The sequence below is a fragment of the Protopterus annectens genome, chromosome 2.part2, assembly GCF_019279795.1.
Source record: "Protopterus annectens isolate FY-2018-M chromosome 2.part2, PAN1.0, whole genome shotgun sequence".
Classification (NCBI taxonomy): domain Eukaryota; kingdom Metazoa; phylum Chordata; order Ceratodontiformes; family Protopteridae; genus Protopterus; species Protopterus annectens.
This window is the reverse complement of record NC_056730.1, coordinates 558143255-558170158: the sequence shown is the minus strand read 5'-3', so window position 1 is coordinate 558170158 and position 26904 is coordinate 558143255. Positions and strand designations below refer to the sequence as shown.

Sequence of the window (26904 nt, the reverse complement as noted above, 5' to 3'; positions counted from 1 at the left end):
ACCTACCGTACCTTACAGAGTTTATATGTTTTATATTCATAAGTGATGCAAACCCATTTATTTGTGCTACATTTCATACCCTTTTGCTCAGTAGGTTCAGTAGTAATGCATGCATAACTGTGTTGCATAGAGTAAAACAATAGACAAATGCTGCAGTTAATAAGGGAAAATACTTAATTCATTTTACGTATTATTTTTATCCAGCAGTGACTTGCATAATAATGCTAGGTGGTGGCCAAATAAAAATAATTCACTGACTTGGCCCTCATAGTGGCACAGATATTAAATTTCCTTTTGGATGCGTTACATAACAGAATGGTATGCTGCATTGCAATGAGAATATAAACCACCATTACTAAACCATTTTTCCTAAAACATAGAAAAAAGCTAATTTAAATGAACACATAATTTAACTGCACACCCAGTTCATTTCTCCTCTAAATTTTATGCATATTGATTTTTAAAGCTTGATTATTTTGACCTTTACCCCTAAAGCCTAATAAATAAGGCTCGTGACTGTAAGGGCATATTGTTTTATTTTGCCAAGTCTTCTCTGGGCCAGCTGAATTCAGACTTAGCTTACTGCAGATTTGTACATGTATAATACATGAGAAGGAAAAAATATGTTCTATGCATTCTACATATTACAAAACCCAAATACCAACTGTTCTTCCTGGCAAATAACCGAAAAGAATATAAATGTTCAGTGTAGTGTAGTAAGAATATGACGTGAGTTTCGAATTATCGTATATAAATGAAGATAAAACATTGCATTATATAACCCGGTGTGAACATTTATGTCCTAAGAAAAACATGAGTACGAGTTAAGTTCGGTGTGCCCCCCCCCAACGGCAGGTATTATTTTGACTTCCAAAAGTTACCTTTGCTCTGTTAAGGTTAATTGGAAAAATACATTCACGCTCAAGACAGGTGTGTCTAATTTATTCTGCCATACGCATTTTATTGCGTATTTGTTAGGCCTATCACAAGTTTAAGTCTCTACGACGTTCACTTGAAGTGGTTACTTGTCTTCATGATTTTCAGCAGAGAAGTTCCTTAGTACAGTTTGGCATTTTTGTGTGTAGTACAATGTCAGTGTGTGTGTGTGTTTCTGACAAAACACATTAATTTCCTAACATGTTTATGAATTTGTGGAAAAAATATGTTAGTCAATTATACAAACCATATTATCTTGAAAAGGTCCGGGTCATGCTGGCAGGTTGCTGACATCTTTGATGCTAAATTGCTTTGACTCCTCGGGCTAATTTCCTTTCATTGTTGCATGGTGTACGCTTGCGCGCAGCAGTTTCTCCTATTCCTGGCATGCTGCTCGTAAGATGAGTAAACAGGCAGGTGGGGAGGGAATGAGGGAGGGAGGGAGAGAAAGAGAGAGAGTTGGAGACAAGCTAGAGAGAGAGAAAGAGGTTCTATCACTGTAATACCTCATTTTGACAAGAGCAAGCCAGAAGCCCAAGCCAACATCTATGTCAGGGCTTTCTACCTGAAAGCTGTGCAAAGATGATCACCATGAACAGTAAGCAACCTTTCAGCATGCACCCTGTGCTGCAGGAGTCCAAGTACTCCAGCCTACATTCAAGTTCAGAGGCTATGCGCAGAGTTTGCCTTCAAGCCCCGCAGGTATGTAGATCAAACATAATTACTGCTTTAAGGCACATTTTTTGACAGGCACTTGCTTAATGTTTTTTTCATGTTAGGAGAACAATCACATACTGTAGCTCTGAACCTCTTCCCTCTCTCTCTCCATCTCTCTCTCTCTCTCGCTCTCTTGTCTCTCTGATCCACATGTCTATTCAAGCAAAGCTTCTGCCTTCATATTAATTTTTATGACCTGGGCTTTGATGAAATTCTCTGTGCTTGAAAATGTTTTTTAATCCAGAGTTGACAGTATTCCCTACTGACAGTAATGTGCGCATTCTTGCTTGCAGCTCCAGGGCAATATATTTGGAGGCTTTGATGAGAGTCTGCTGGCCCGTGCTGAAGCTCTGGCGGCTGTTGACATTGTTTCCCACAGCAAGAACCATCCTTTCAAGCCAGACGCGACTTACCATACCATGAGCAGTGTCCCATGTACTTCTACCTCGTCTGCTGTCCAGATTTCTCACCCTTCATCACTGACCTCTCATCCTCACCATCATCACCAAGTTCAAGGCTTGGATAGCGATCTTTTGGACCATATTTCTCCAACTTTGACGCTAAGTGGCATGGGGGCTCCAGACCCTTCTGTGATGTCCGCGCAACTTCACCAGCATCACCTTGGTACCATGGGACACCTTCATCAAGCGATGAGCATGGGTCATCCTCATGCCATGTCCTCTCACAACGGGATGCCTTGCATGAACGACGTTGAGTCGGACCCCAGAGAGTTAGAAGCTTTCGCTGAAAGGTTTAAACAAAGAAGGATCAAACTTGGAGTAACACAGGCTGATGTTGGCGCTGCGTTAGCAAACCTGAAGATCCCCGGAGTTGGGTCCCTTAGTCAGAGCACCATCTGCAGGTTTGAATCGTTGACCCTATCCCACAATAATATGATTGCTCTTAAACCAGTCCTCCAGGCCTGGCTGGAGGAAGCCGAAGCTGCTTACAGGGAAAAAAATAATAAACCAGAACTGTTCAACGGCAATGAAAGGAAACGCAAACGCACATCTATAGCTGCCCCAGAAAAACGATCTCTAGAGGCTTATTTTGCTATACAACCCCGTCCCTCTTCTGAAAAGATTGCGGCGATTGCTGAAAAACTGGATCTTAAGAAAAACGTGGTGAGAGTCTGGTTTTGTAATCAAAGACAAAAACAGAAAAGAATGAAATATTCAGCCGTTCACTGATTAAGGAGTCATGGGGGACATATAACTTTATTTATTTAAAACAGCAGGGATGTTTCCTTATTTAAGGACTTACTATAAACAAAGCCATGGACTTTTATCATCACAAGTTGTTACAGTACTCAAGCGTACTTAATTTTATTATTGGGTATTTATCAGTAAAGAGTTTCAGGAAAGTCACTTAAATTATACTGTTTATTATCGACGTAATTGGCTTATCACTTTGAAGGACTGTTGTTGCTGTGGGTCATACTTGACAACTTTTTTTTCAGTTTTAATAAGGCAATAATGAATAATGAGTGCATATGAAAATACAGAGCTGTAAAAAATAACCTGAACATATAATATTCCATGCATATGCGCAGTTCTTAATTATTAGTATTCATACCATATGTTTGAATGATATCAATTGCTATATGGTTAATGTTAACATCGTAGAATGTTATTTTATTTACTATTATTCATAAGTCAAATCGTGCAAATTTTCCCTTTCTCGTCAGTTTTGAAGTTCGAAAAAAATAGCACAGGTGTTTAATTGCATGTGGTCACATAAAATAGCCTGAGCCAAGTTACTTGATACAGTCTAGTATTTTAAACACTGTTGCTTAGTAAGAATATGGACAAAAATGGTAACTAACACAGCACGCTCTGTAAACTTTGTATTCGGATGTAATAACGCAGTATTGCTACTTCCCGATACCTTCGAGGAGTCTTTTAACTTTTGAGTTAATGTTTACTTTGCTGTCCTTGGTTGTGCTGTTCTTGCACTGGCAGGTAGAAGGCATCTCAGAGCTTTCTGCATGCATAGAGCTCCTAGTGCTGACCCTGTCCACACTTTGGGAGACCTTTTACTAAAATGAAAAGCTGAAAGTGATGTGTCAACTAAGGGATTATGCAATTAAGTTTTTGTACCCTGGCCACATAGAAATAATTGTTTATTTAGTTTCCTAAATGTCTACAGACTTTGCCGAAGCTTCTGAAAACACAGAATGGATGAAAAGTTTGTGCTATGCTGAACCTGTTGATTTCAACTCCTGTTCTATGCGTCACTTGTGCATTATTTTCTGATATTTGTGTGGATGTTATTCCAAAAGAAACCTCTTGAAATAAATGCTTTATTTTCAAATGTGAAGCTACCTCATTTAATCATTTTATGCACTTGAAATGCTCATCTCTAACTTTCTTTAATAAAATGATATATGCAAAAAAAATGAATTATAAGTCCCAGTCCTTTGAAGTGTCAGTTTGTGTTTTGGATTATAACAGTGTTATGACAGAGGTCTAAATGTTCACAATATAGACCATGACAGTAGTAGTTCAAGAAACTAGTGTTATTATCATTTCAGGCTTAAGATTTCAAAAAGTTTCACATGCATTTGGGACAATATATCTTTGTATTTGCATTTCATGTACCTCCTTAAAAGCATTCTGATGTCTTTGTGCTGCATTTTTAATAGCTATCGACATCACAAAGTCTGTATTTTTTCTTTTTCTATAAAGTCTGTTTTTTTTTTTTTTTTTGCTCCTCGCCACTTTCTGTGCACTTTTTGTCATTTCTTTTCATATGTATAAGCTGTCCCTGATTTTCAAGGCCATTCCTTAACTGGGGGTCAAAAATTTTCTATACCCACCCCTAACCCAGCCAAAAACTGACGATGTTGGGAGGAGAAAGTTGTGGATTACACTAAACAATGGCAATCGTTAGATTTATATATATATATATATATATATATATATATATATATTTTTTTTTTTTTTTTTTTTTTTTTTTTTACTAAAGAAAATATTTATTAATTCACAATATTTTATTGTGTCAACTTCTCGAGTTAATAGTATTACTATTTTTAATGATACCGACTGTCCCTGATTGTTTCTGGATTTGTCCCTGGCTCTGGACTTAAGAGGTTGAGAAGTATGTTTCTACTCTTGGAGTAAACAGCAAGAATTAAGAAATGTAATGCTTTGATTATGCTTGAGGTATTATCTCCCTGATAAACTTTGGCGAAACCGGGTGTCATTTTAAAGCAGAGAAAATAGTTTCAATTTCTAATGGTTACATGGCAGCTGGGAAAATCTTTTAAAAGAGAACGAAATTGATTTACTCTAGTATCCAGTTAAGGATAATTGAATCTTTCGATAATGCTTCAGGATAAAACTATTTCTTAACCTAAAATATAGTTTTGTACAAAGATGTTGCCTTGCACTGCTGTATGGGACAAATGAAGCACCGAGTTAACATCTCCTGCAGTTTAGTATCCTTCTTTAAATCTCCAAAACACTTTTGGTATGTTTCTTTTGCTGGCTGTAGGATGTTATTTTTTGAAGTCTTCCCACATCATTTTATTTATAATGCTTTGTACGTTAAGAGGAGGGAGCGTTCTTTTATTTATGAATCCCCAAAGCACCCTGATTATTAAAAATTAATGATCTTTGGCGGAGTATCTTCTGAATATTTCACCGTAGTACAGTATTTCAGTGAGAGTCAAACATCAAACATTTAATTCGAAGTAAAAGAAAAAAAAAACTTTCACACCAAGCGAAATCAAGTCAATAAGTTGCTTTTCGTTCTCTGGAGCTTTCAAGAGCTGTGCCACACTCCCGCCTCATTCCTTAGTCTTTTTAATCAGCCCTAACGATTTTTTCCAATCAAATGTCCTTTAATAATAAATGCCCTATGCCATTACATTATATTGTGGGTTTTGAAAATTTAAAATAAGGGTAATGCAATATTAATTGGCCATATCTTGGGTATAAAATACAGCAGAAAGCAGTTCAGGCCGCACTAGAGACTCTGCAAATACCCATTAGGATTTAAAAGGTGAACGGAGCTTTAATGGCAGGTAAGCAGATTATGCATTTTTTTTTCAAAACAGGAATCACTCCTCAGTTCATTTCACATTTCAGTTGATGTTTGCCAGTTACGTGCCTGATGAATGCAGTGAGCATGAAATATTTTTTTTTTTTCTCTGTTCGTTTGACTTTAACTTTTTTAGAATATATGGCAGCTATACATTTCTAAGTATAATTTAAATTTGCAACCAAGGAAGAATAAAACAAGTACTACATCAAACAGCTATCTATATCAGGTTTCTTTTACGATAATTATTTACAAGAAGCCAGTCTATCTAATGTGGCATGGTTTATGAGGACGCTGATTATAGATTCCCTGTACACCCCTACCCCAACGCATTGACCCATTATACAACTGGCTGAAATTGGGCATGTTTTACACAGCCTGAACAAGAACACATTGCAAAAATAATTTGTAGTTTCAGTCTTATACATTCATAAAACCGCAAGTGTATCCGCTTTGTACCCCTGTAACTAATTACTTTCAGATTTACTTCCACGTTGAAGACAGACCAAACTTTTTGTCAATTAATGGACAGTTTAATATCACTATTCCTTATACAAATGACAAAACAAAATTCATGCATCTTTAGGAACGATATTTGCATTTTTTCAGAGTAAGGTTGTGATATCAATAACTGTCTCTATCCGTGTGTATGTGAAAGAGAGATTGTGTGTGTTTCATTGCTTTATTGTGTTCATTTAAATAATTGGTTATTTTATTTTAGTTGTCCCCTTTCTCTTAGTGTTTCGCTCCATTATTCCTCTCAGACTTCCAGCTCTAACATGAGGAGCACTACCTCTAATAATGTGGAATGTGGACTTTTTAAAACTCAAAATGAGCAATGTACACTTGAGAGGTATGGGGCTGCTTCCAGAGGTGAAGGGCTTGCAATTTCCCCACTAAGCGCATGCATGTGATTGCACCCCCCACTAGGGTTGCCACCTTTTCAAATGGCCAAAGTGGAACATTTTCGGGACAAATACCAGATTTTACAGGCCGACACATACCCACGGTCAGTACAAAGGATAGAATTTAACTTTTTTGCCTAAATCAAAGCTTATTCTTGTAGCAGTTTAGTTGCTTATTCTGTTTCTTATAACATTTAGGTATTTTAGATACAGAATAGCTGTTTTATGCAACTATTACATAAAATATAGGACATAATTATGTCCTATAATCTCAGGACATTTGCCATTTTTAATATTTTTGTCAGGACACAACTGCCCAAAGAGGGACTGTCCTTCACTAAGTGGGACAAGTGGTAACCCTAACCCCCACTTTCTTTGCCCCAGCTTTCTGTTGATAAAGAACAGGAGACAGGAACGTCGTTAAAATGTATGTTCAGTGTTCTGATTGGCTGGTTTGATGACCTCCTTCTATAGTACAGGCTTCAGTCCAGCAGGGCTGCAAAAAGTGCCTTACCCAGAATTTGATTTTGTTTTCAAGATAACTGCGTATGATTTAAAAAAGAACATTCTACAAATTAATAATAAAATGGCTAAAACATATAAGAGCCAAATAAATACTTAAAAACAATATGTCAGGTCTACTCTTACTGTAGAGCTAAACCATTTACTTCCTCAAGACAATAACGAAACGACTGAGCGCTAAATTGTGTTGAATCTGGAGTTACAGAACAGTCCTTACATGATCATTTGTACCCTGTGAAAAAGTGCAAAAATGAGACATGATTGCATTTTTGGGCAGTAAATATTTTTCTTGCTTTCCTCTAGTTGCTACAGAACATAATCTTTCTGGGTCTGAAACAGTTTAATAAGCAAAAAAAAAAAAAAATATATATATATATATATATATATATATATATATATATATATATATATATATATATACTAAAGACCGCGTGAATGAGCCTTTATTTTGGGAATAAAATTAAACCAAGTACTTTGCACTGATTGTGGTTATGGTCTGTCCTAGAGAAACTCGTGTACTGGTGACGAATATCCCACTTTCTGCATCCCTGAAAGGGTGAAAGCCCTGGTTGAATCGGGACAACAAACATGAACGTGTTTGCTGTGCTAAGAGGCAGCACTTTAAATATGTCAGCCTCTTGTATCACATCGGTAGCATCCTTATGTCGAAACTGGGAGTCTGGCATTGGGCAAACCCGCGGACAATACTAACTGCCCGGTCTTGTCTTACTAATATGCATATATTTTATTAGGCACACAAACAAAAGGACCGCGAGTTTTTCAGAATAAAGATAAATAAACGAAAGCTGGGTCAAATATTAACAACGAAGACTTCATTTTTAATATGATGCGAGCCTGTAGTGCTCAGCCTCAATCCCTTATTTCAAGAATCAGAGACAAAGCAAAAAAAAAAAATACCGGAGAAAATATCCCAAGCAATAGGGGCCGTTTTAAAATATTGGTGTTATATACTTAGATCGTTGCTAGAATAACCAGCTTTCTATTAACATGCATTTTTTAATAGATGGTCTAAAATGAAAATGCCTGCCAGTATTTAACGAGTGCCCGCAGCCATCAACAGTTTGCCGGAAACCCACACATTTTACGAGGAACAGACCAAAAATATTGTGCAAAACAGGAAATATGGGCATTCTGCAAAGTCAGGGGCAGCTGGCAATATTGTATGGAAGCATCAAGTCGGGTGCTGAGGATATGGGAAATGTAAGCCCTGACAAAACTTGCCTGTGGGTGGAATCGTGGGTGGAAATAGATTTTACACGTGGGTGGAAATGGATTTTACTCGTGTATTAAACGGCTTAAGTTCACGTGCCTTGGGGGGGGGGGGGGGGGGGCAGTGATGAGGACCATCCACTGTCTTGTGCCACAGTTTGAAAGATGAGAGTGAAGAAATCAAACACAAGACTAATGAATAAAAGCTCACAAATTTAACTATACCTGGGGTTTACGGGAAGCAACTCAGAAATCTGTCCCTTAGTTACAATATTATTATTATTTTTTTAAAAAACGGTCACTTATTTCAAATCATACCTCTTAAGTGTACCTCATTTTGAGGGATGTTCCTCATTTTGGGGTCTTAAAAAAATTAATGCTCCTCAAAGTTCCACATTAAAAGGGTCTGTCACACATTCAGTCTTAGATAAATTTAAACTGATATCAATGGTAAATAGAACTGAATCATATTATTTCATTAAAAAACTATTATATAAGTAAACATATCACATTTTAGCCATCCTATGAGCTTCCTAGCTGAAGTTGTTAGTAAGTCATTAGTAAGTGTTCCACATTTTGCCCATTTGTTCCACACTATGAGAGGTGGTGTTTCTCATTTTGCAGATAGAAGGTTGAAAGCTATGTTTCAAATACCTTAACAGAAATCTTAGTTGCACTTTCTGCAGTTTTCATGATAACAATCAATCCTTACATTTCCTTTAGGGGAAAAAAGCAAGTTTGTAAAGACCTGCTAACACTGCCTTTGGTAATCGAGTTGTGTAAGATGGTTCAGACGTCAGGTTTCTGCACTGACAACTGCAAGGCCAGTTGTGGGAAAAGTTTTGACACTTGTCCAACTGGCTTACTTGTTTTGCAGAATCTAAAGAACTTCATGGTAGCTAAAATATTATTTTATCGCTTGCATGGAGGCCTGTATTGCTCTATTCCTCCATTGTAAACTATTAACTATCCACGGTGTTGAGAGTACTTCCAGACACACACACACACACACACACACCGCGCGCAATGTATTTGTTAGAAAAACATATTTTGGGGGGAGGGGTGTATATTTTTTACCCTGAGATATATGAACATCGGCTTGCTTGTTTGTCATATTATGACTGGTTGTAAAATGTGTACTATATTTATTTTATGGGTTCCGAAAGTTGCTTAGCCTATTTATTTAACTTTTGTTTACCAGGAAAGCCGCATGGGGCAAAAGTACCCATTTTCAGGGGAGACCCCAGGAGGAACGCGCCAGTTATATAATTAGTTGACAATAACTGAAGTACATTAGCACTGGTGCAAGAGATACACTAATGCTCCAGCTTACATATTTTATTTAGAGGTATATAACATGAGAACAAAAGCGACTAAAACTCAACACCGCCACCTTTTCTTAATTTAGAAAATAAACATGGCCATTTAACTGATACGCACCGATTTGCTCAGTACACATGTGACATAGAAGTCCACGGCGGCATTCTGAAATTACATTGTCAGCTGCTGTCATTAGAATACAGAAACCTACCTTCAAATTAGTGGACCCGTAGACCCTTTCCAGTAGTGGTTTTGACATGCCACAACACTGAAACATCTCTTGTTAGAGTTGCTAATGATCGCTTGATGACAAGAGACAAATGGCACTATACATTGTTGGTCCTCCTGGATCTCTGCAGCATTTGACACGGTGGACCATGGAATCTTCATAGAATGACTTTGATCTTACTGTGGGATTTATTCTATGGTTTTGGATCGGTTTGCTTCTTATCTTTTCAACCATAGGCATAGAGCCTGTATAGGACTCACTTCCTCATCTTAATTCAATCTTGAATGTGGAATTCCAGAGGGTTCTATTCTGGAATCATTATTAGGGAAAGAGGTCTATCATACCATTGTTATGCAGATCATACTTGGATCTATTTTTTTATTCCCTCCAAAAGATAGGGCTCCTACATTCTCCTTGGCTGATGATCTTGAAGCCATTGTCACTTGGCTTACTAATCGACTGAAATTAGACAGCACCCAGACCAAGGTCTTGGTACTTCACGCAACTCTGTGAGACTCTTCTACCATACCTCTAATAATTATATTATGTATGGGGGGTAAGCTGGAATTTGTCAGTAAGGTAAGGAGTCCTGGTATTATTGTGATTTAGTGCTTTTGTCTTTAATGAAAACAGGACTATAACAAAACGAGAAATGTAACAACTTGCTTCCTTTTAAACACTGTATCTGTCACGCACATGATTCCTAGAACCAATCAATAAACACTTATGAGTTCAGGTGATTATATACAAAAAGGCATAGTGAAAAATAAAAGTGTGGGAAATGAAATTCTAATTTGGCTACTCTATATTAAAAAACACACTTAACGTCATTCAATTCAGTGCTTTGAGAAGCCTACAGTCTTAACTGCCAGCAGGCCTCTTTATTTCTAAAAGAATGTCCACATCTCTTCCCTGGTTGGTCTCTTTTAACCACAAATTCAAAAACAGAAACTTCATATACCATTCAGATTGTGCCACATATCTATGCAAAATGGCTTTCACTTTGGGACAGGTGTCAGCTGTAGTGAAATCATCTTGTTTCCATCTATGTAATATCTCTAGGATTAAGCACATAATTCCACAAAATGATCTCTCAATTGTTATTCACGCCTTGGTCTCGTCCAGAATGGACAACTGCAATGTCCTGACCCGTGACCACCTAAAACGGAATTTGACTGGTTCTATTTAGTGCAGAATTCTACAGCTAGGTTGCTTACTGGTACGTCTTGTTAACAACACATTACACCTGTTCTGTGGAGTGGGCAGTGGCTCCCCATCCGGTACAGGATTATCATCCAGATTCTGGTATTAGTCTGTCTGTCAATTCACAATTTGGATCCCTGCCTTCTAAATGAGATTATCATGCCCTTCTGCTCCACACTGGTTCTGTGCTTAGCATTGGAGGGGTTGCTAATGGCTCCATGGGCAAACCTTGTGAATTTGGGCTTTAGATCTTTCTTTTCTCAGGCCCCATACCTATAGTACTTATTACCTTAGTGACTTTGTAGATGTTCCTCCCGGATAGTTACAGGCAGGCATTAAAACCATTTTCATTTGACTTGGCATATGATAGTATGGAATGAATTTTTTGTTGTTTTGTAATAAGTCTTGTTTCTAATTGTTGCTTTATATTACTTTATTTTTTCATATTATAATAGTGTTTTGTTTAAAAAGCATCTTAATAAATTTGAACCTGAACTTCAGAAGGAAGAAAAAGGGAAAACTGACAAAAAGACATCTTTCACCCGTTCACCCCCATGGATAGGTTCATTAATCATAGCTTAACTACAGGTAGGTATTACAGAGTTATCCCTATGTGTGTATGTCTATGTGTTTATGTCTGTGGATGTGTGTGCAAGTCTGCAGAGGCAGGAACGTGGTTGCATGTGTGTGTGTGTGTGTGTGTGTGTGTGTGTGTGTGTGTGTGTGTGTGTGTGTGTGTGTGTGTGTGTGTGTGTGTGTGTCTGAGTTAGTAATTCTTTTTGAATCTTCAGAAGTACCTTAGGTATCGGTCAAAAGAGTAGAAATGCATTTGTTGCATTAGGATATACCTCAGGTATTGAAGGAGACAAGAAAATATCAAAGATGGCTTATCTTATGCATCTACCAAGCTGCATCTTGCAGACATCTAAGCTTTTCTGACCATGAATCTCCCTCTTTCATATCTTTTGGGGTCAAACAGTTTATGAAAGGAGTGTTGCACTTGTGACTCCCTCAAAAGCAGTTGGAACCTCACTATTGTTTTTGAAAAATTGACTTTATCTCCTTTTGAACCTGCCTTTCTGGCTGATTTGAGATTCATCATTTGGAAAACTGTGTTGCTTATTCCTCTGATATCTATAAGGCAAGTCTTTAAGCGGCAAGCTTTCCTGCTGTGCCAACCTTATCTGATTTTCCGCAAGGACAGGGTTGTTCTATCCACTAATCCATTTTTCATGCCAAAAGTTGTTTCTGAATTTACCCAATTCAAGCCATCAATCTCCCAGTTTTCTTTCTGTAAACCTAAAAAGCACAGGAGAAAAGATTCTGCATACCTAGGATGTGCACTGGCAGCTCAGGTACAATTTTATTTTATTTTATTTGTCTTTGAGTGTAGAGCATTGATCTACATGGACCATTTTCAGACTCAGCCTGGCAGCGGTGTCTGGTTAAGTAATGTGCTCACAATCACACAGTTACACAATGAAGGCCGATGGAATAAAACCTCAAAACACTGGACCACAGGAAATAGTTCATTAACAGCTCCTTAATCTTCTAAGCCAACTGCCAGACACAATCTTGACAGAACTAAGTCCTTCAGGAAAGTTAAACAGCTGCTTATTTCTTGTTCTGGGACTAAGAAGGGTCAACCTGTCTTTAAGCAAATAATTGCTTGTTGGTTCCTCTCTCCTATTATTTTTTGTTACTCCCACCATGGTAAATCTATTCCAGGCAATGTTATGGCATATTCCACCAGAGCCGTATCCTCTTTGGTGGCATATTGGAAAGGAATGGACTCTAGAAGCAGTCTATTTTCAGCAAGCTTGTCCTCTGGTCATACTTTTACAAAACACTGCAATCTGGATTCTTTCTCAAGAAGAAGCAGAAATGCCTCACTAAAAGAATCACAGGCCTAAAGCAGATGCCATATGCTGACTGCCTTAAAAAACTCCAGCTATACTCTGTTGCATATTGTCTACTCTGAGGCGATCTCTGCTTAACATACAAGGCCATGTCAAACCCAGAGCTGTTGGACATGCTTCACTTAAAGGAATCCCAATCCCTCAGAGCCACACGCTCCAGGGATCTAAACCTTGTCATCACAATAAACAAAACATGCTGGAGGGATAGGTTCCTGACCCAGAGACTCCTCAGATGCTGGAATAGACTTCCCATACATGTCAAGCAGAGCACCTCTTTGGCCCTCTTCAAAAGAAACCTTGATGATTGGATGGGAGAAAGGAAATTCACCCCAGGGATCACATCAGTTGCCCTGTTAGACAGGGGTCCAGGGAAGTAAATAGTGTGGGAAGAAATAGCCAGGTAATTGTTATGGCTAGGCTTGTATAGGCCCTAGGGCCAATAGCCTAGTACCAACCTATGAACCTAAGTTCCAGAACAGGCTAGTGAGGACCATTCTCAGGGCACTCCTGGACCATTATCCTTCCCACTCTCATAGGTTAGTACTAGGCTAACTGCCCTTGTGAGCCATTTGAAACCTAGCCAATTATTCCTTGTGAGACTCAAACCCTGCACCTTGTGCTTGTAAACTAAACACTTTAACCATTAGGCCACCCTGCTAATCCTAAGGTTACTTGACATTTACTTCTCGAAGGTAAAAGCTAATTTCAAGGGTCTTTGACTGACCAAGTTTGCAGATGACTGCAAATTGGGAGTTATCACAGATTCTTCCCCATGACACAAACATCTTACAAGAGGTTATAACACAGACAAATGACTGCTGCCAAAATGACAGACTAAAACTCAATGTCATGAAGTACGTTATAGTGACTTTTGGGAAAATGGCTACCCAGTCTAATTACTCCGGTGACAAGACACCCCTAAGAGTTGATCCAGTAGTCAGGGATCAGGGAACATATGCAGACAGTAATCTGACCTTTGTTCAACATGTGGCCAAGGTAGAAAGAAAATTATACTATGTCATCCAGCTTATAAGTAAGGGCATGCCATCTAGGTCCAAGGAAGTCATAGTGCCACTTTATTCGGCCTTTATCAGACCCATCATTGAGTATAATGCCTCCCTCTGCATATACTTGACCAGCATACCTCTCAACCTGGAAACATCAAAAATCTGGACAAGGCCCATGTAAAATAGGTACATATCTTTATGCTGATTAACATAAAATTTGTATACATAATTAAACAACCCGCCCACTCTGATGGGATTGTGGGATACCAACTTTGAAATGCAAACTGAAGAACAGAATCAAAATATAGCACCAAAGCCCCCCCCCCCCTGCAGCCATTCCAATATCTCATTACCTGGCTATTTCACCCCATTTACCATAAACACTAATGTGTGCATACTGCTTTACTTCTACAATGATTTGGATTTTAGTTTTTTACATTTTATAGCACAATACACAAACACTAATAGATAGCTGCTAAACAAAGCAATACTGTCTAACAATGAAAATAGACTTGGAATTAAAACTTCTCTGCCCTTGAAACTCACATTCATTGAAACAGCATTGAAACCCACACCACATCCAAAGAAAATGCATCTAGCCAGTGGTGGATAAAGATTACCTTTGGGCTGTTTTCAATTCAGAGGCCCCTTGTACACAAAACAAGAAACATACATGCGCTCTTTGATACACCTTCCTGATTTTATTAAATTATATCCCTTGTATAATACAGCACACTTGTTAGACTTAAGTTAGAGTGCATTTTAAATTTATTGTTTGAACATTTTTCCAGTAGGCCATGATGCAAAATGCATGCGCCAGTAATGACAAAACTGGCCTATTCAGAACATCTCCATAACAGTCTACTTCTACACACAGTGTGTATATGTGTGTGTGTATATATATATATATATATATATATATATATATATATATATATATATATATATATATATATATATATATATACATATATATATATATATACATACACACAGAATCACAGTAGAGTGTAAGCTATAGGCATGTTGCACAGCTTCTTGCATGTATTTGCAATTGGGGGGGGGGGCAAAAGGCCAAAAAATAGGGACACATTTTAAACATTGCTTTTATAATTTTGAAAAGTTGCTTGCATAAAATTTTGTGTTACCACCATGCATTTCACTGCCAAGTCTTGGACCCAGAACCCTGTATACTCCATTCATAGTAACATACCACCAAGCTAAATCAGCAGTTGCCTGAAAGACAGGAAGACAAACTTAAATGGCTATCATTTAGTGAATTCAGTTCTCACTTTTCACCATAGTTCTCAACCTCTTGACTCAAAAATACAGAACAAAACCAATAATGGGGGAATACAGCCCCACCACACACAAATCCTGTGTTTCTTCTGCTAACGTGCATTTGCTGACTGGGCATGGCATGTACTTTAAAGTGCAATGGCAGAAAGTAAAAATCCTGTGTTCCTTCTGCTAAAGTGCATTTGCTGACTGGGCATGGCATGGCATGTACCTTAAAGTGTAATGGCAGACAGTAAAAATCCTGTGTTCCTTCTGCTAAAGTGCATTTGCTGACCAGCTCCGCAGTAAATACGGCAGAAAGTAAACACCATTTTCTAAAATATGGCAGAAAGTACAAAAGTAAGCTGAACTGTAAAGTATAATGGCAGAAAGTAAAAATCTTGTGTTTCTTCTGCTAAAGTGCATTTGCTGACCAGCTCCGCAGTAAATACTGCAGAAAGTAAACACACACCCTACCTTAAAAGACCATCTCTAGTGTTCAAAAGTAAGCTGAATGGGAATGGTAAAGTGTTAAAAGTAAACTCCTATGAAAGAAAAAATCCTGTGTTCCTTCTGCTAAAGTGCATTTGCTGATAAACACACACTCTACCTTAAAAGACCGGCTCTAGTGTTCAAAAGTAAGCTGAATGGTAAAGTGTTAAAAGTGAACTCCTGTGTTCTACCCAAACGGCAGGAAGTAAAAATCCTGTCCTGTGTTCTGTCTTACTTTAAAGTGCATTTGCTAAACTCCTGTGTTCTCCGAACAGCAAAAAGTAAAAATCCTGTGTTCTGCCTTACCTTAAAGTGCACTTGCTAAAATCCTGTGTTCTGCTAAAGTGCATTTGCTGACAACCAGCTCTGCATAAATACGGCAGAAAGTTAAGTGTTCAAAAGTAAATCCATAAGACTTAGATGCACAGAAAGAAACAGAAATGGCATCCTATTCAAACAGACGCGCAGTATGCTGAAGGGGCTGATGTCATTGTGCATGGACTGACGTCACCCCCCGAAAGCGCGGAAATTTAAAAAAATAGATCCGAAAAATCGGAAATAATGGGGTGCCACTCAGGAATCATGGCACGCCATTATTGGGACTCAAAACTCGGTAAAAACCGAGTTATTCAAGACAGTTGAGAGATCTGTTGACCAGGCATATGCAAAAGCTGGAACACCGGCAAAGGTTCCTAACCAGGAGAATCCAGGGTATAAACACATTGTAAAATAAAATATACTTCACATTTCCACCACTTCACCGAAACATATATTAAAAAAAAAAAAAAAAGGAGGCAGAAACACAGCAAAACTGTTTGATTTTCTTTTTACGTTAACACACTGGTACCTCGCCATTCGCCTTCAACGGACAAAATACAAGTACAAACAACCAACTTTATATACATAGGTCCAAACCCCAATTAATCCAATGAAATATTAATTGAAAAATCACAACTTATTTAAAATGCTAGATACACATTTTATCTGCATATACGTTTTTAAAGTGATACATGCACATTTTCTTTTATTATATCAAACACAGTCATCCTAAACATTTTAAATAACTTGTTATAAATAATTCATTTAAATATAGTTAATTCAAAATTGATTAATGAACTATTATACCAAACTTTTGTATATAAAATACATATATATATATATATATATATATATAATATGTGTATATAACATTTATGTAAAACCAGAAAACATGACAATGCAAATTTTATTAATACAAATATTTATAAATAAAAAGTAGACTTACTAAGAATTATTTTCATATATTAACCTCAAGATTGAGACCCCTAGGAAATAAGGTCCCATAATTGAGAATGAACTTACTTTCCAACTCATTCAACCTTCTCACCATATCACCCCCCCAACTAACACAGGTTGTGCCAGAATACTAAAGAAAAAGGAACTAGTGCCCCCCCCATGGATATTCACAAAGTGTTCAGCAGCTGGACTCTTAACATTTCTATTACTGATATCCCCAAATGTTCCATGATCCTGACTTTTACTGCTCTTTTTGTTTGACCAAAATACCATTTTACATTTACACATCCGCACCCCACAATATAAACTACACCACAAGAAGTACAACCAAAATTACCCCTACAAAAAAAGTCTACCATTTATAAATGTGCCAGAGATGTTTTTAATAAAATTGCAAACCTTACAGCGTCTACAAGCAGAAACACCCACATCAGCATCTGGGCCTTTAGTTAAGGGCATATTCAATAATTCCTTTAAGTTGGCATATCTCCCATATGAAAATCTAACATACTTTGGAAACAAATTACCAACTGTAGCATCTTCACAAACTATATACCAAAGGTCCAAAAGCACCCTTCTCATTATTTCTGAAAAACCAGAATATCGAGAAACAAAGAAGAGCATTTTATCATCACCGGCATTGGCAACCGAATCCTTATTCATAACTACTTTATAGCTACTCATAGCTTTTTTACCAGATTTTATTTCCAATGCTTCATTTAATGCCTGATTTAAATGCTCAACCTTGTAACCTCGCTTAACCAGCCTGTCATTAGCTTCAATTACAAATTTCTTTTTAAACCTCACTTCAGAGGTGTTTCTGCAAATGTGCTTAAATTCCCCCAAGGGCAATGATTTTAACAAGTGGGGAGGATGCATACTATCCGCATGCAGAAAATTATTAACTGACATATCTATAACGGTCTATATTGAATTTTCCTCCAACTGTCCACGTACAGTACTACATCCAAAAATTGAATGCAAGAATCACCTTTTTTCATAGAAAACCTTAAACCATGACTATTCAAATTTAACTCATTAAAAAATTGATCAAATTCACTGGCATTACCCCTACACAGAAAAATAAGGTCATCTATAAATTTAAATTAAAATATTAAATGAAGCATTGGAAATAAAATCTGGTAAAAAAGCTATGAGTAGCTATAAAGTAGTTATGAATAAGGATTTGGTTGCCAATGCCGGTGATGATAAAATGCTCTTCTTTGTTTCTCGATATTCTGGTTTTTCAGAAATAATGAGAAGGGTGCTTTTGGACCTTTGGTATATAGTTTGTGAAGATGCTACAGTTGGTAATTTGTTTCCAAAGTATGTTAGATTTTCATATGGGAGATATGCCAACTTAAAGGAATTATTGAATATGCCCTTAACTAAAGGCCCAGATGCTGATGTGGGTGTTTCTGCTTGTAGACGCTGTAAGGTTTGCAATTTTATTAAAAACATCTCTGGCACATTTATAAATGGTAGACATTTTTTGTAGGGGTAATTTTGGTTGTACTTCTTGTGGTGTAGTTTATATTGTGGGGTGCGGATGTGTAAATGTAAAATGGTATTTTGGTCAAACAAAAAGAGCAGTAAAAGTCAGGATCATGGAACATTTGGGGATATCAGTAATAGAAATGTTAAGAGTCCAGCTGCTGAACACTTTGTGAATATCCATGGGGGGGACACTAGTTCCTTTTTCTTTAGTATTCTGGCACAACCTGTGTTAGTTGGGGGGGTGATATGGTGAGAAGGTTGAATGAGTTGGAAAGTAAGTTCATTCTCAATTATGGGACCTTATTTCCTAGGGGTCTCAATCTTGAGGTTAATATATGAAAATAATTCTTAGTAAGTTTACTTTTTATTTATAAATATTTGTATTAATAAAATTTGCATTGTCATGTTTTCTGGTTTTACATAAATGTTATATACATACATATATATGTATTTTATATACAAAAGTTTGGTATAATAGTTCATTAATCAATTTTCAATTAACTATATTTAAATGAATTATTTATAACAAGTTATTTAAAATGTTTAGGATGACTGTGTTTGATATAATAAAAAAAATGTGCATGTATCACTTTAAAAATGTATATGCAGATAAAATGTGTATTTAGCATTTTAAATAAGTTGTGATTTTTCAATTAATATTTAATTGGATTAATTGGGGTTTGGACCTATGTATATAAAGTTGGTTGTTTGTACTTGTATTTTGTCCGTTGAAGGCGAATGGCGAGGTACCAGTGTGTTAACGTAAAAAGAAAATCAAACAGTTTTGCTGTGTTTCTGCCTATTTTTTTATTTTTGTTTTTTTTTTTTGTTTTTTAATATAAACACATTGTCCTCTATAGATTGCCGTAAAATCCCATCTCTGTACTCAGGCTCCTACAGGTTACTGAGAGGTGATCTATGCCTGACATACAAAGTATACTCATATCCAGCTCTGATTGACCTTTTGCACATCTGCAAAACAAACAGCATCAGAACCACTATATCCAAGGTTTTAAATTTTGCTTGCAACATAAATAGGACATGTTGGTAAGACAGATATGTGCATAAGAGGATCCCCATGCTCTGGACAGGCAGACTGAAACAGAGTCCATCCCTAACCCTATTCACATGTTACTGTGCCCAGTGGATCAGAAATAAGAAATTCACCCCAGCCCTGACCCCTATGTGACTGATAGACAGAGGCAGATAGTAACTATGCACAAACTAACATACTCCCCCACACACATAACATTTAGAAACTTCCTGACTAACATACTCCCTCCTAATAAATGCCCATGATACATAGGGGACACAACTGGGTTGGGTTGCATGGCTAGGCATATAAAGGCCCTGGTAGTCATTATCCTAGGATATACTCATGAAACTATAAACCTAAGTAAGGGGAAGGTTCAGTGTGCCCCATCCTAGGAGCATTGGTGGGTACTTGCAAGGGGTAGGTTTAACATGAAAAAAAAAAAATGGCAGCGGTATGTTGCTTTTCTGGGACCCTACAATCTCTTCACTAATCCCAACTCATACCAGTGATCATCCAGGGGGAGTAAGGAGGGGTAGGCAGGCTCAGTGACTCAGCTGCATGGAGAAAAAATTAAGAAATAAAAGCAACATACAACACTTCAAAGGAATTAATGTTTTTTTTACATCAAATATCTAGTCACAACCACAGTTAAATGTTTTGGTTTTAATGTTTCATATTTTAAATTAACCTGGCTTCTACAACATGAAGTTGGAACTATTTATCCACTCTTCTCATCATCCTTGGGCAGAGCAGTGTCTCAGTGACAGTACATTTGCCTCACAGCTCTAGGGTCTGGGTCCAATCTTCAGCTCGGCACACTGTCTTCATGTTCCAGTCTCCTCCTTTCTTTTAAAAACACCCTTCTTGACTGACTGTACTAAATTATCCATGTACACATTTCAAACTCTATTTACTTCTGCCTTCATGGCTTGGATCATAGCTAAAATGTTAATGGACTAGCTGACTTGCCTATTTGACAAATAATATATATTTAAATCCTTGGACCTGCTAAGACACAAAATCTGAAAGATAAAGTATTACAGTGATGCTCTTGACTATGTGAACAGCAACTGGGTTTAAATATCCCTAATGTGTTCTTGGATTTTTGTTTATGATGCTGCTTTTCATATGTTGTATATACCATTTTCTAGGTACATATTCACATTTATTTTGCATTTCAAAGTACTGTCTTTTACCAGCATTAGGTTCATCTGAAAACACAGAATTATCCAATGTTCCTGAAATCTGCCCCACATGAATTAATATATGATTCAGTTGTATCCCTGCTGGATAGGGTCACTGCCACCCCCAGAACTGATGAAGTGAATAGTGTGTGAGTGAGAGGACCAGTGGATCAGACAGCCAGCATAGCCATTCACAGAATGGGTAATGACACTTGGTAGTAGCCCTACCTACTATGTGCTACCACTTCTGTTTATAGGTCAGTGGCTATGATAGGGATGAACTACCCCAACAGGTAGCAACACTTGCCCAAACCCAAACACATCCTTAGTTCAGCCACTGCTTTGAGCACTGATCTCCATCAAAACATACAAGAATGTCCTACATTATGCCAGAACATTATTTTTCACACCTCCCACTTAGTAGCAATGAGCAGGCTGACCCTCATCATTCCTATCCCCTCCCATGTCAGCTCCATCAGGTACCTGAGACAGAACTTGAACTGGGGTTACCTGGGCTGCAGTCAAGGCTTTATCTCTCTACACCAGTGGAGCTAGTTGACATTTAATGACATGAACACCACCACTAGAATTATAAGTTGCCCAGGATGCCTTCTAAATAGCATGAAACATGACCTATCAGGGCCTCTAGAATTACTATTTAACTGTAACCTCCAAACAGGCTTCGTGCCTTATGAATGGAGAAAGGCAACTGTCATCCCTCTGCACAAAGGTGGGTCATCTACAGACCTTGGAAACTACAGACCCATAAGTCTCATTAGTCTTATATGTAAAACCATGGAAAGAATTATCATGGAGATGATCACTAGAGATATACTATGGCTCCAGACACTGGACCCAACCCAGTTTGGTTTCTTCAAGGGCAGATCATGCCTACTCAACCTGATGGACTTCTTGGAGAAGATCACCAAAGCAATGGATAAAGGCAAAATTGTTCACACTGCCTATCTTGACACAGTACCCCACTTGGGAATTGTTGACAAACTCAAGATGTTAAGTGCAAACCCATATGTCACCTGGTGGATAGTCAACTGGCTCACAGACAGGACCCAGGAAATTAGAATTGGGGAGTCCACCTCTACAAAGAAGTCAGTCACAAGAGGAGTCCCTCAGGGATTAGTCCTTGGACTGCTACTTTTGTCATAGGTTCATAGGTTCATAAGTAGGTACTAGGCTATCGGCCCTAGTATCCATACAAGCCTAGCCAAAAAATGTACCCTGGCTTTCATCACCCAAGAAAATTATTTTCCTGTGCCCCTGTCGAGCAGAGCCACAGAAGTGATCCCCGGGGTGAATTTCCCATTTCTCATCCAATCATCAAGATTTTTTTTGAAGAGTGCTAATGAGGAGCTCTGTTTGACATAGATAGGTAGTCTGTTCCAGAGTATGGGAAGTCTCTGGGACAGGAATCTATCCCTCCAGCCTGTTCTGTTTATTGTGGTGACAAGGTTTAGGTCCCTAGAGCGTTTCAGAAGTCAAAGCCAATGTCAGTGTCTCTGGCTGACTAAATTTGCAGATGACTGCAAATTAGGAGCTGTCATTGAATCTCACACTGACACAAATGTTCTCCAGGAGGGGCTGACACAGACAAACAACTGGTGTCAGAGCCATGGTCTAAAGCTAAATGCCAAGAAATGCATAATAGTATCCTTTGAGAAGTCATCCATCCCTGGTAACTATCATGTTGACAACACACCCCTTAGAGGTGACCCAGTAGTCAGGGACGTAAGGACACAAATAGCTAGTAATCTAGCTTTTAACCATCATGAGTTTACAGTAGTGAGGAAATCATTCTATGTTGTGCAACTTATAAACAAAGGTACAGCATCTAAGTCCAAGGAAGTCATTGTTCCATTGTATTCTAGTTGTCTACTGATGTACTATGTTCTTCATCTGTAACTATGTTTGTAATTAATTGCTATGCTAATCAAATTGTTAATCGCTATGTAAATCCACTGTAACTACTGTCTGTTTATTTTAACTGTGGAGCTTTTCTCCCCGGGCCTCCGCTGAAAATGGACCTACGTCCAGTCAGACACTCCCGGTCAACAAATGTAAATAAATAAATAAATTCGGCATTCATCAGATCTATCATTGAGTACAATACCCCCTTTGGTATGTACCTAACCAGGCATATCCAACAACTGGAACGTCCACAGAGGTTCCTCACTAAAAGAATACCTGGTTTATGGAGCAGGCTCCCCATCCATGTGAAGCAGAGTTCTTCCCTAACCCAATTCAAGTGCAACTTGGACAATTGGATGGGAAACCAGAAATTCATCCTGGGCTTGGCACCCATGTCTCTAATGGACACAGGTAACCTGTAAATGGTTAATTTCCCAGGCCCATGCTTAGACTTATCAAAGGTATCAGAACTTGTCAGAGATTAGGGATGCATGGCTAGGCTGAAAAAGGTTCTTGCAGTCATTAGCCTAGTAAACACTTATGAACCTAAGTGAAGAAATGGATGATACTGTACATGTGTGCTCCACCGGCTGCTTTGAGCAGATGTGGGTGTGCCGTAGGACTACTACCTTCCATTTTTCTCTATGCAGTACAATCTCAGAGTTCACCTTACAGCAAGAGGTTCTTCGATTCTTGGCTGGGGTGCCTTCTGTGTGGAGTCTGCATGTCCTCCCTGTGGTCATGTGGGTTTCCTCCGGGTGCTCCAGTTTCCTCCCACATCCCAAAGACATGCTGTAGGTGGATTGGAGACTCTAAATTGGCCCTAGGTATAAATGTGTGTGTGTGTGTGTGTGTGTGTGTGTGTGTGTGTGTGTGTGCGTGTGCCTTCCATGAAAGGTTGGGCATCAGGCTGGAAACTCAACACTGTAAAACTCGACTGCCAATCATGAGCGGACAGATGAGCCGCTGTGGAGACCCCTAACCGGGAAAAGCTGAAAGAAGAAGAAGTGCGATCTTAGAGTTGGTATATTTAATTTTCAGGGGGTGTGGGGGAGCACATAAAAAAGAATTCTCTTTGGTCTTTGGTGTGTTGTGGGAGGAATTAAGGTGGCCCTTGCTACTGCACAGCCGGTGGGGTAAGCATGTACAGCATTACCAAGAAATGCTTAGAAACAAAAATATGCAATTCTTTTGATCATAGCTTGTGCATATACAAAGCATCTCCCACACATCAAAGTTCCATGTGAGTTTAGGATTTCTTCATTACAAAAAATACTGTTAGATGGCACAGGAAGCACATTTCTGGTTCTGTGAGATTAATGTCTTGTTCTCCTAGGCAGACTTTGTTTAGGAATTTTATCCGCCATTAGAATGCTCCAATTCTTAATACATATGTCTTTCACCTGAACAGGAAAATTGAAATATTTACAGAATAAAGCTTTTGTTTTAAACACATTTTCTTACCACTATATGTGCTGAGCACATATTTCTTGAGAACTTTACTTTCACTGTGACATCACAATTCCTCAACATAACCTCTCTTTAAAAGCTTGTTTTAGCTTTTCCTCTCTATCAGATAGTCTTTCTCTAAAGTGGTGCTTCCTAACATGTTTATATTATCCATATGATAGAGTATTGAAAAATGTGACGTAGGAAAACTGGTGAAATGGACTAATGCTATTGCTATTGCTATTACTATTACTATTACTATTACTATTACTATTGCTATTGCTATTGCTATTACTATTACTATTACTATTGCTATTGCTATTACTATTACTATTACTATTACTATTACTATTACTATTACTATTACTATTATTATTGCTATTACTATTACTATTACTATTACTATTACTATTACTATTGCTATTACTATTACTATTACTATTGCGTATTTCTTGTTGTGTCTTTCGGCTTTTCCCGGTTAGGGGTCACCACAGCGGAACTCCGGCCCGCTAATGATTGGCAGTAGATTTTTACGTGCCTATTTCTTGTAATTTAGGAATAACTTTAGAACTCATTTCCTCATCCAAAGTTACATTCATATTCTCTATCATATGTTGATATTTACTTGCTGTAAAAAGCAAACTAAATTAATTTTACATCTTCTATAAATCTGCGATAGAACACTACCTAATGCTGGAAAATCTGAATTATACATCATCATCATCGTCATCATCATCATTAATCTCCCCCCTTTATCCCAATTTTCTACATGAGGATGGGTAGTCGGGTTAACTGTCACTATCTCTCTCGATTCCTTGCCGCACTCCTGCCTTCTTCAACTCATGCCTGACTGTCACAGATCTCTCACCACAGTCCATCCACCTCTTTGCTGGATGTCCTTGTTTCCTCTTGTCTTCTTCCTGTCTGTCCCAAATCTTCTTCACCAGATTATTTTCTGCTTTTCTCACATGTACCCAAACCCCTGCAATCTGTTCTCTTTGATCGTCTCTGCAATTGGAGCTACTTTAGCTCCTGCACTTATGTCCTTATTTCTTCATCTATCCCACAGTGTGCATCCTACCACCCATCTCAGGCACTTCATTTCCATCACCTCTACCTTTCTCATCTGCTCTGCCTTTACTGCCTAGGTTTTTGTATCATACAGTAGTACAGGTTGCACTGCTGGTTTGCACACCTTTCTTTTCAGCTTCTTTGGCATTCTTCTGTTATACATTATACCTGACACTCTATGCCAGATGGCTGCATCCCCTCTGATTCTAGCTTTGACCTCTTCATTCAGACTTCCCTTCTCTTCAACTACTCCTCCCAGATACTTGAAGCTATTAACCTGTTCCACTATCTTCCCTTCCATCTCAGTTCTCAGCTTTTGCTGATTTTCCCAATTTGCTGCCATTACTGTCTTATCTATATTCAGTTTCATCCCATGTGCTTTCAGTTTTGCATTCTGTTCCTTATCCTTTGCTGAAGTTCTTGCTCAGAGTCTGCCTGTAATGTCACATTGTCTGCATGCAGCAGCTTTGTTGATCCGTCCCCTCCAACCTGTTTGCTAATGTAGTCCATCACCAGTAGGAACAGCAGTGGGTTCAGAGATGAACCCTGGTGTACACCCATTACCACTGGGAACCCGTCTGTGAGACTGAACACTGTTCATGCTTGAGTCATTGGGTTCTTGTACATAGCCTGGACCCAATGACTCATAAGTGTATACATTTTAAAATAAACACATGCATGGATTTATATATATATATATATATATATATATATACATATATATATATATATACAAATGGATCACCTATTACTGTCTCGATCTTCTGTCTGCAATACTGTCTCCAAATATAAAATAATGGTATAATAAACAAATATGCAGAAATGCAAAAATGTAATTGGAAATGTCCCTTCACCCGCATGATGTTACAGAACATGGAGATTATGGACCAGATTCCAAAACAGTTGCTTTGTGTAAATCTGCCCTGATTCTGAAAGACTTACTGTCAGCTGCCTGTCAGGGTTACTGTCAGCTTCCTGTCAGGTGCCAGGATCTGCCACATAATGCATGCACTCAGGTTACACCACAACAAGTACAAATATAACTCTGTCATTGTCCATGTTGGTGTGAATGACCTGAGATGTACCTCCTTGGACTACATGAAAAGGGACATGGAGGAGCTGTCCGATCTTGTAGCCCACGCAGGTATGACCCTAGCCCTGAGTAGCATCCTGCCATCACCCAGAATGATACCACAGTACAAGGACAAAATGATTGACTTCAACAATTGGCTAAGCTTCTGGTGTCATTCTAAGGGGATCCAGTATCTGTCTGCCTGGGATGACATGATCGACAACCCACGATGCTTTGCCAGAGATGGCCTGCACCTGTCGCCCCTGGGATTCCGGATACTGGCTAAGGCTCTAGCCACCCCTATAGTGGCTTTTTTAGGCAAGGTTCAAATGACAAATTCACCACCCAAACAGGTACAGGCAAGAAGAATCTGAGGGTATTGCTACTCAATGCTAGAAGTCTAAACCTCGAAATGCACTCACTCAAGGCACTCCTTAAAATGGAGAACATCAAAATCTGTGCAGTGACAGAGACCTGGTTCAAGGCTCCAGACAGTACCCCTGCATTACCAGGCTATAATTCATACCACACCTTTCGGCCACCTAACCTGGACCGAAACACTAAAGATGGAGGCATGTCCATATTCATTAAGGAT

The 26904-nt window shown here is 38.3% G+C and overlaps 1 protein-coding gene and 1 long non-coding RNA gene across 2 annotated transcripts in view; both read left to right on the top strand.

Moving 5' to 3' along the window:
- The first annotated feature begins 1388 nt into the window (after positions 1–1388).
- On the top strand, positions 1389–4027 carry POU4F3 (POU class 4 homeobox 3). The gene is made up of 2 exons (XM_044064020.1): positions 1389–1638; positions 1947–4027. The coding sequence occupies exons 1-2, from the start codon at positions 1519–1521 to the stop codon at positions 2841–2843; spliced, it is 1017 nt and encodes a 338-aa protein (XP_043919955.1). The 5' UTR covers positions 1389–1518; the 3' UTR covers positions 2844–4027.
- A 1590-nt stretch (positions 4028–5617) lies between these two features.
- The window catches only part of LOC122796036, a 283895-nt gene continuing 262608 nt past the window's right edge, over positions 5618–26904 (top strand). Inside the window, exon 1 of the long non-coding RNA XR_006363902.1 lies at positions 5618–5680. This is a non-coding gene — a long non-coding RNA (uncharacterized LOC122796036). The remainder of the gene's footprint in view (positions 5681–26904) is intronic.

Bases quoted from the DNA above. Each gene is read 5' to 3' on its own strand.
- POU4F3 (XM_044064020.1), top strand. From the start codon at position 1,519: ATGATCACCATGAACAGTAAGCAACCTTTCAGCATGCACCCTGTGCTG. The intron at 1,639-1,946 runs GTATGTAGATCA...TCTTGCTTGCAG, and splicing joins TTTGCCTTCAAGCCCCGCAG to CTCCAGGGCAATATATTTGG.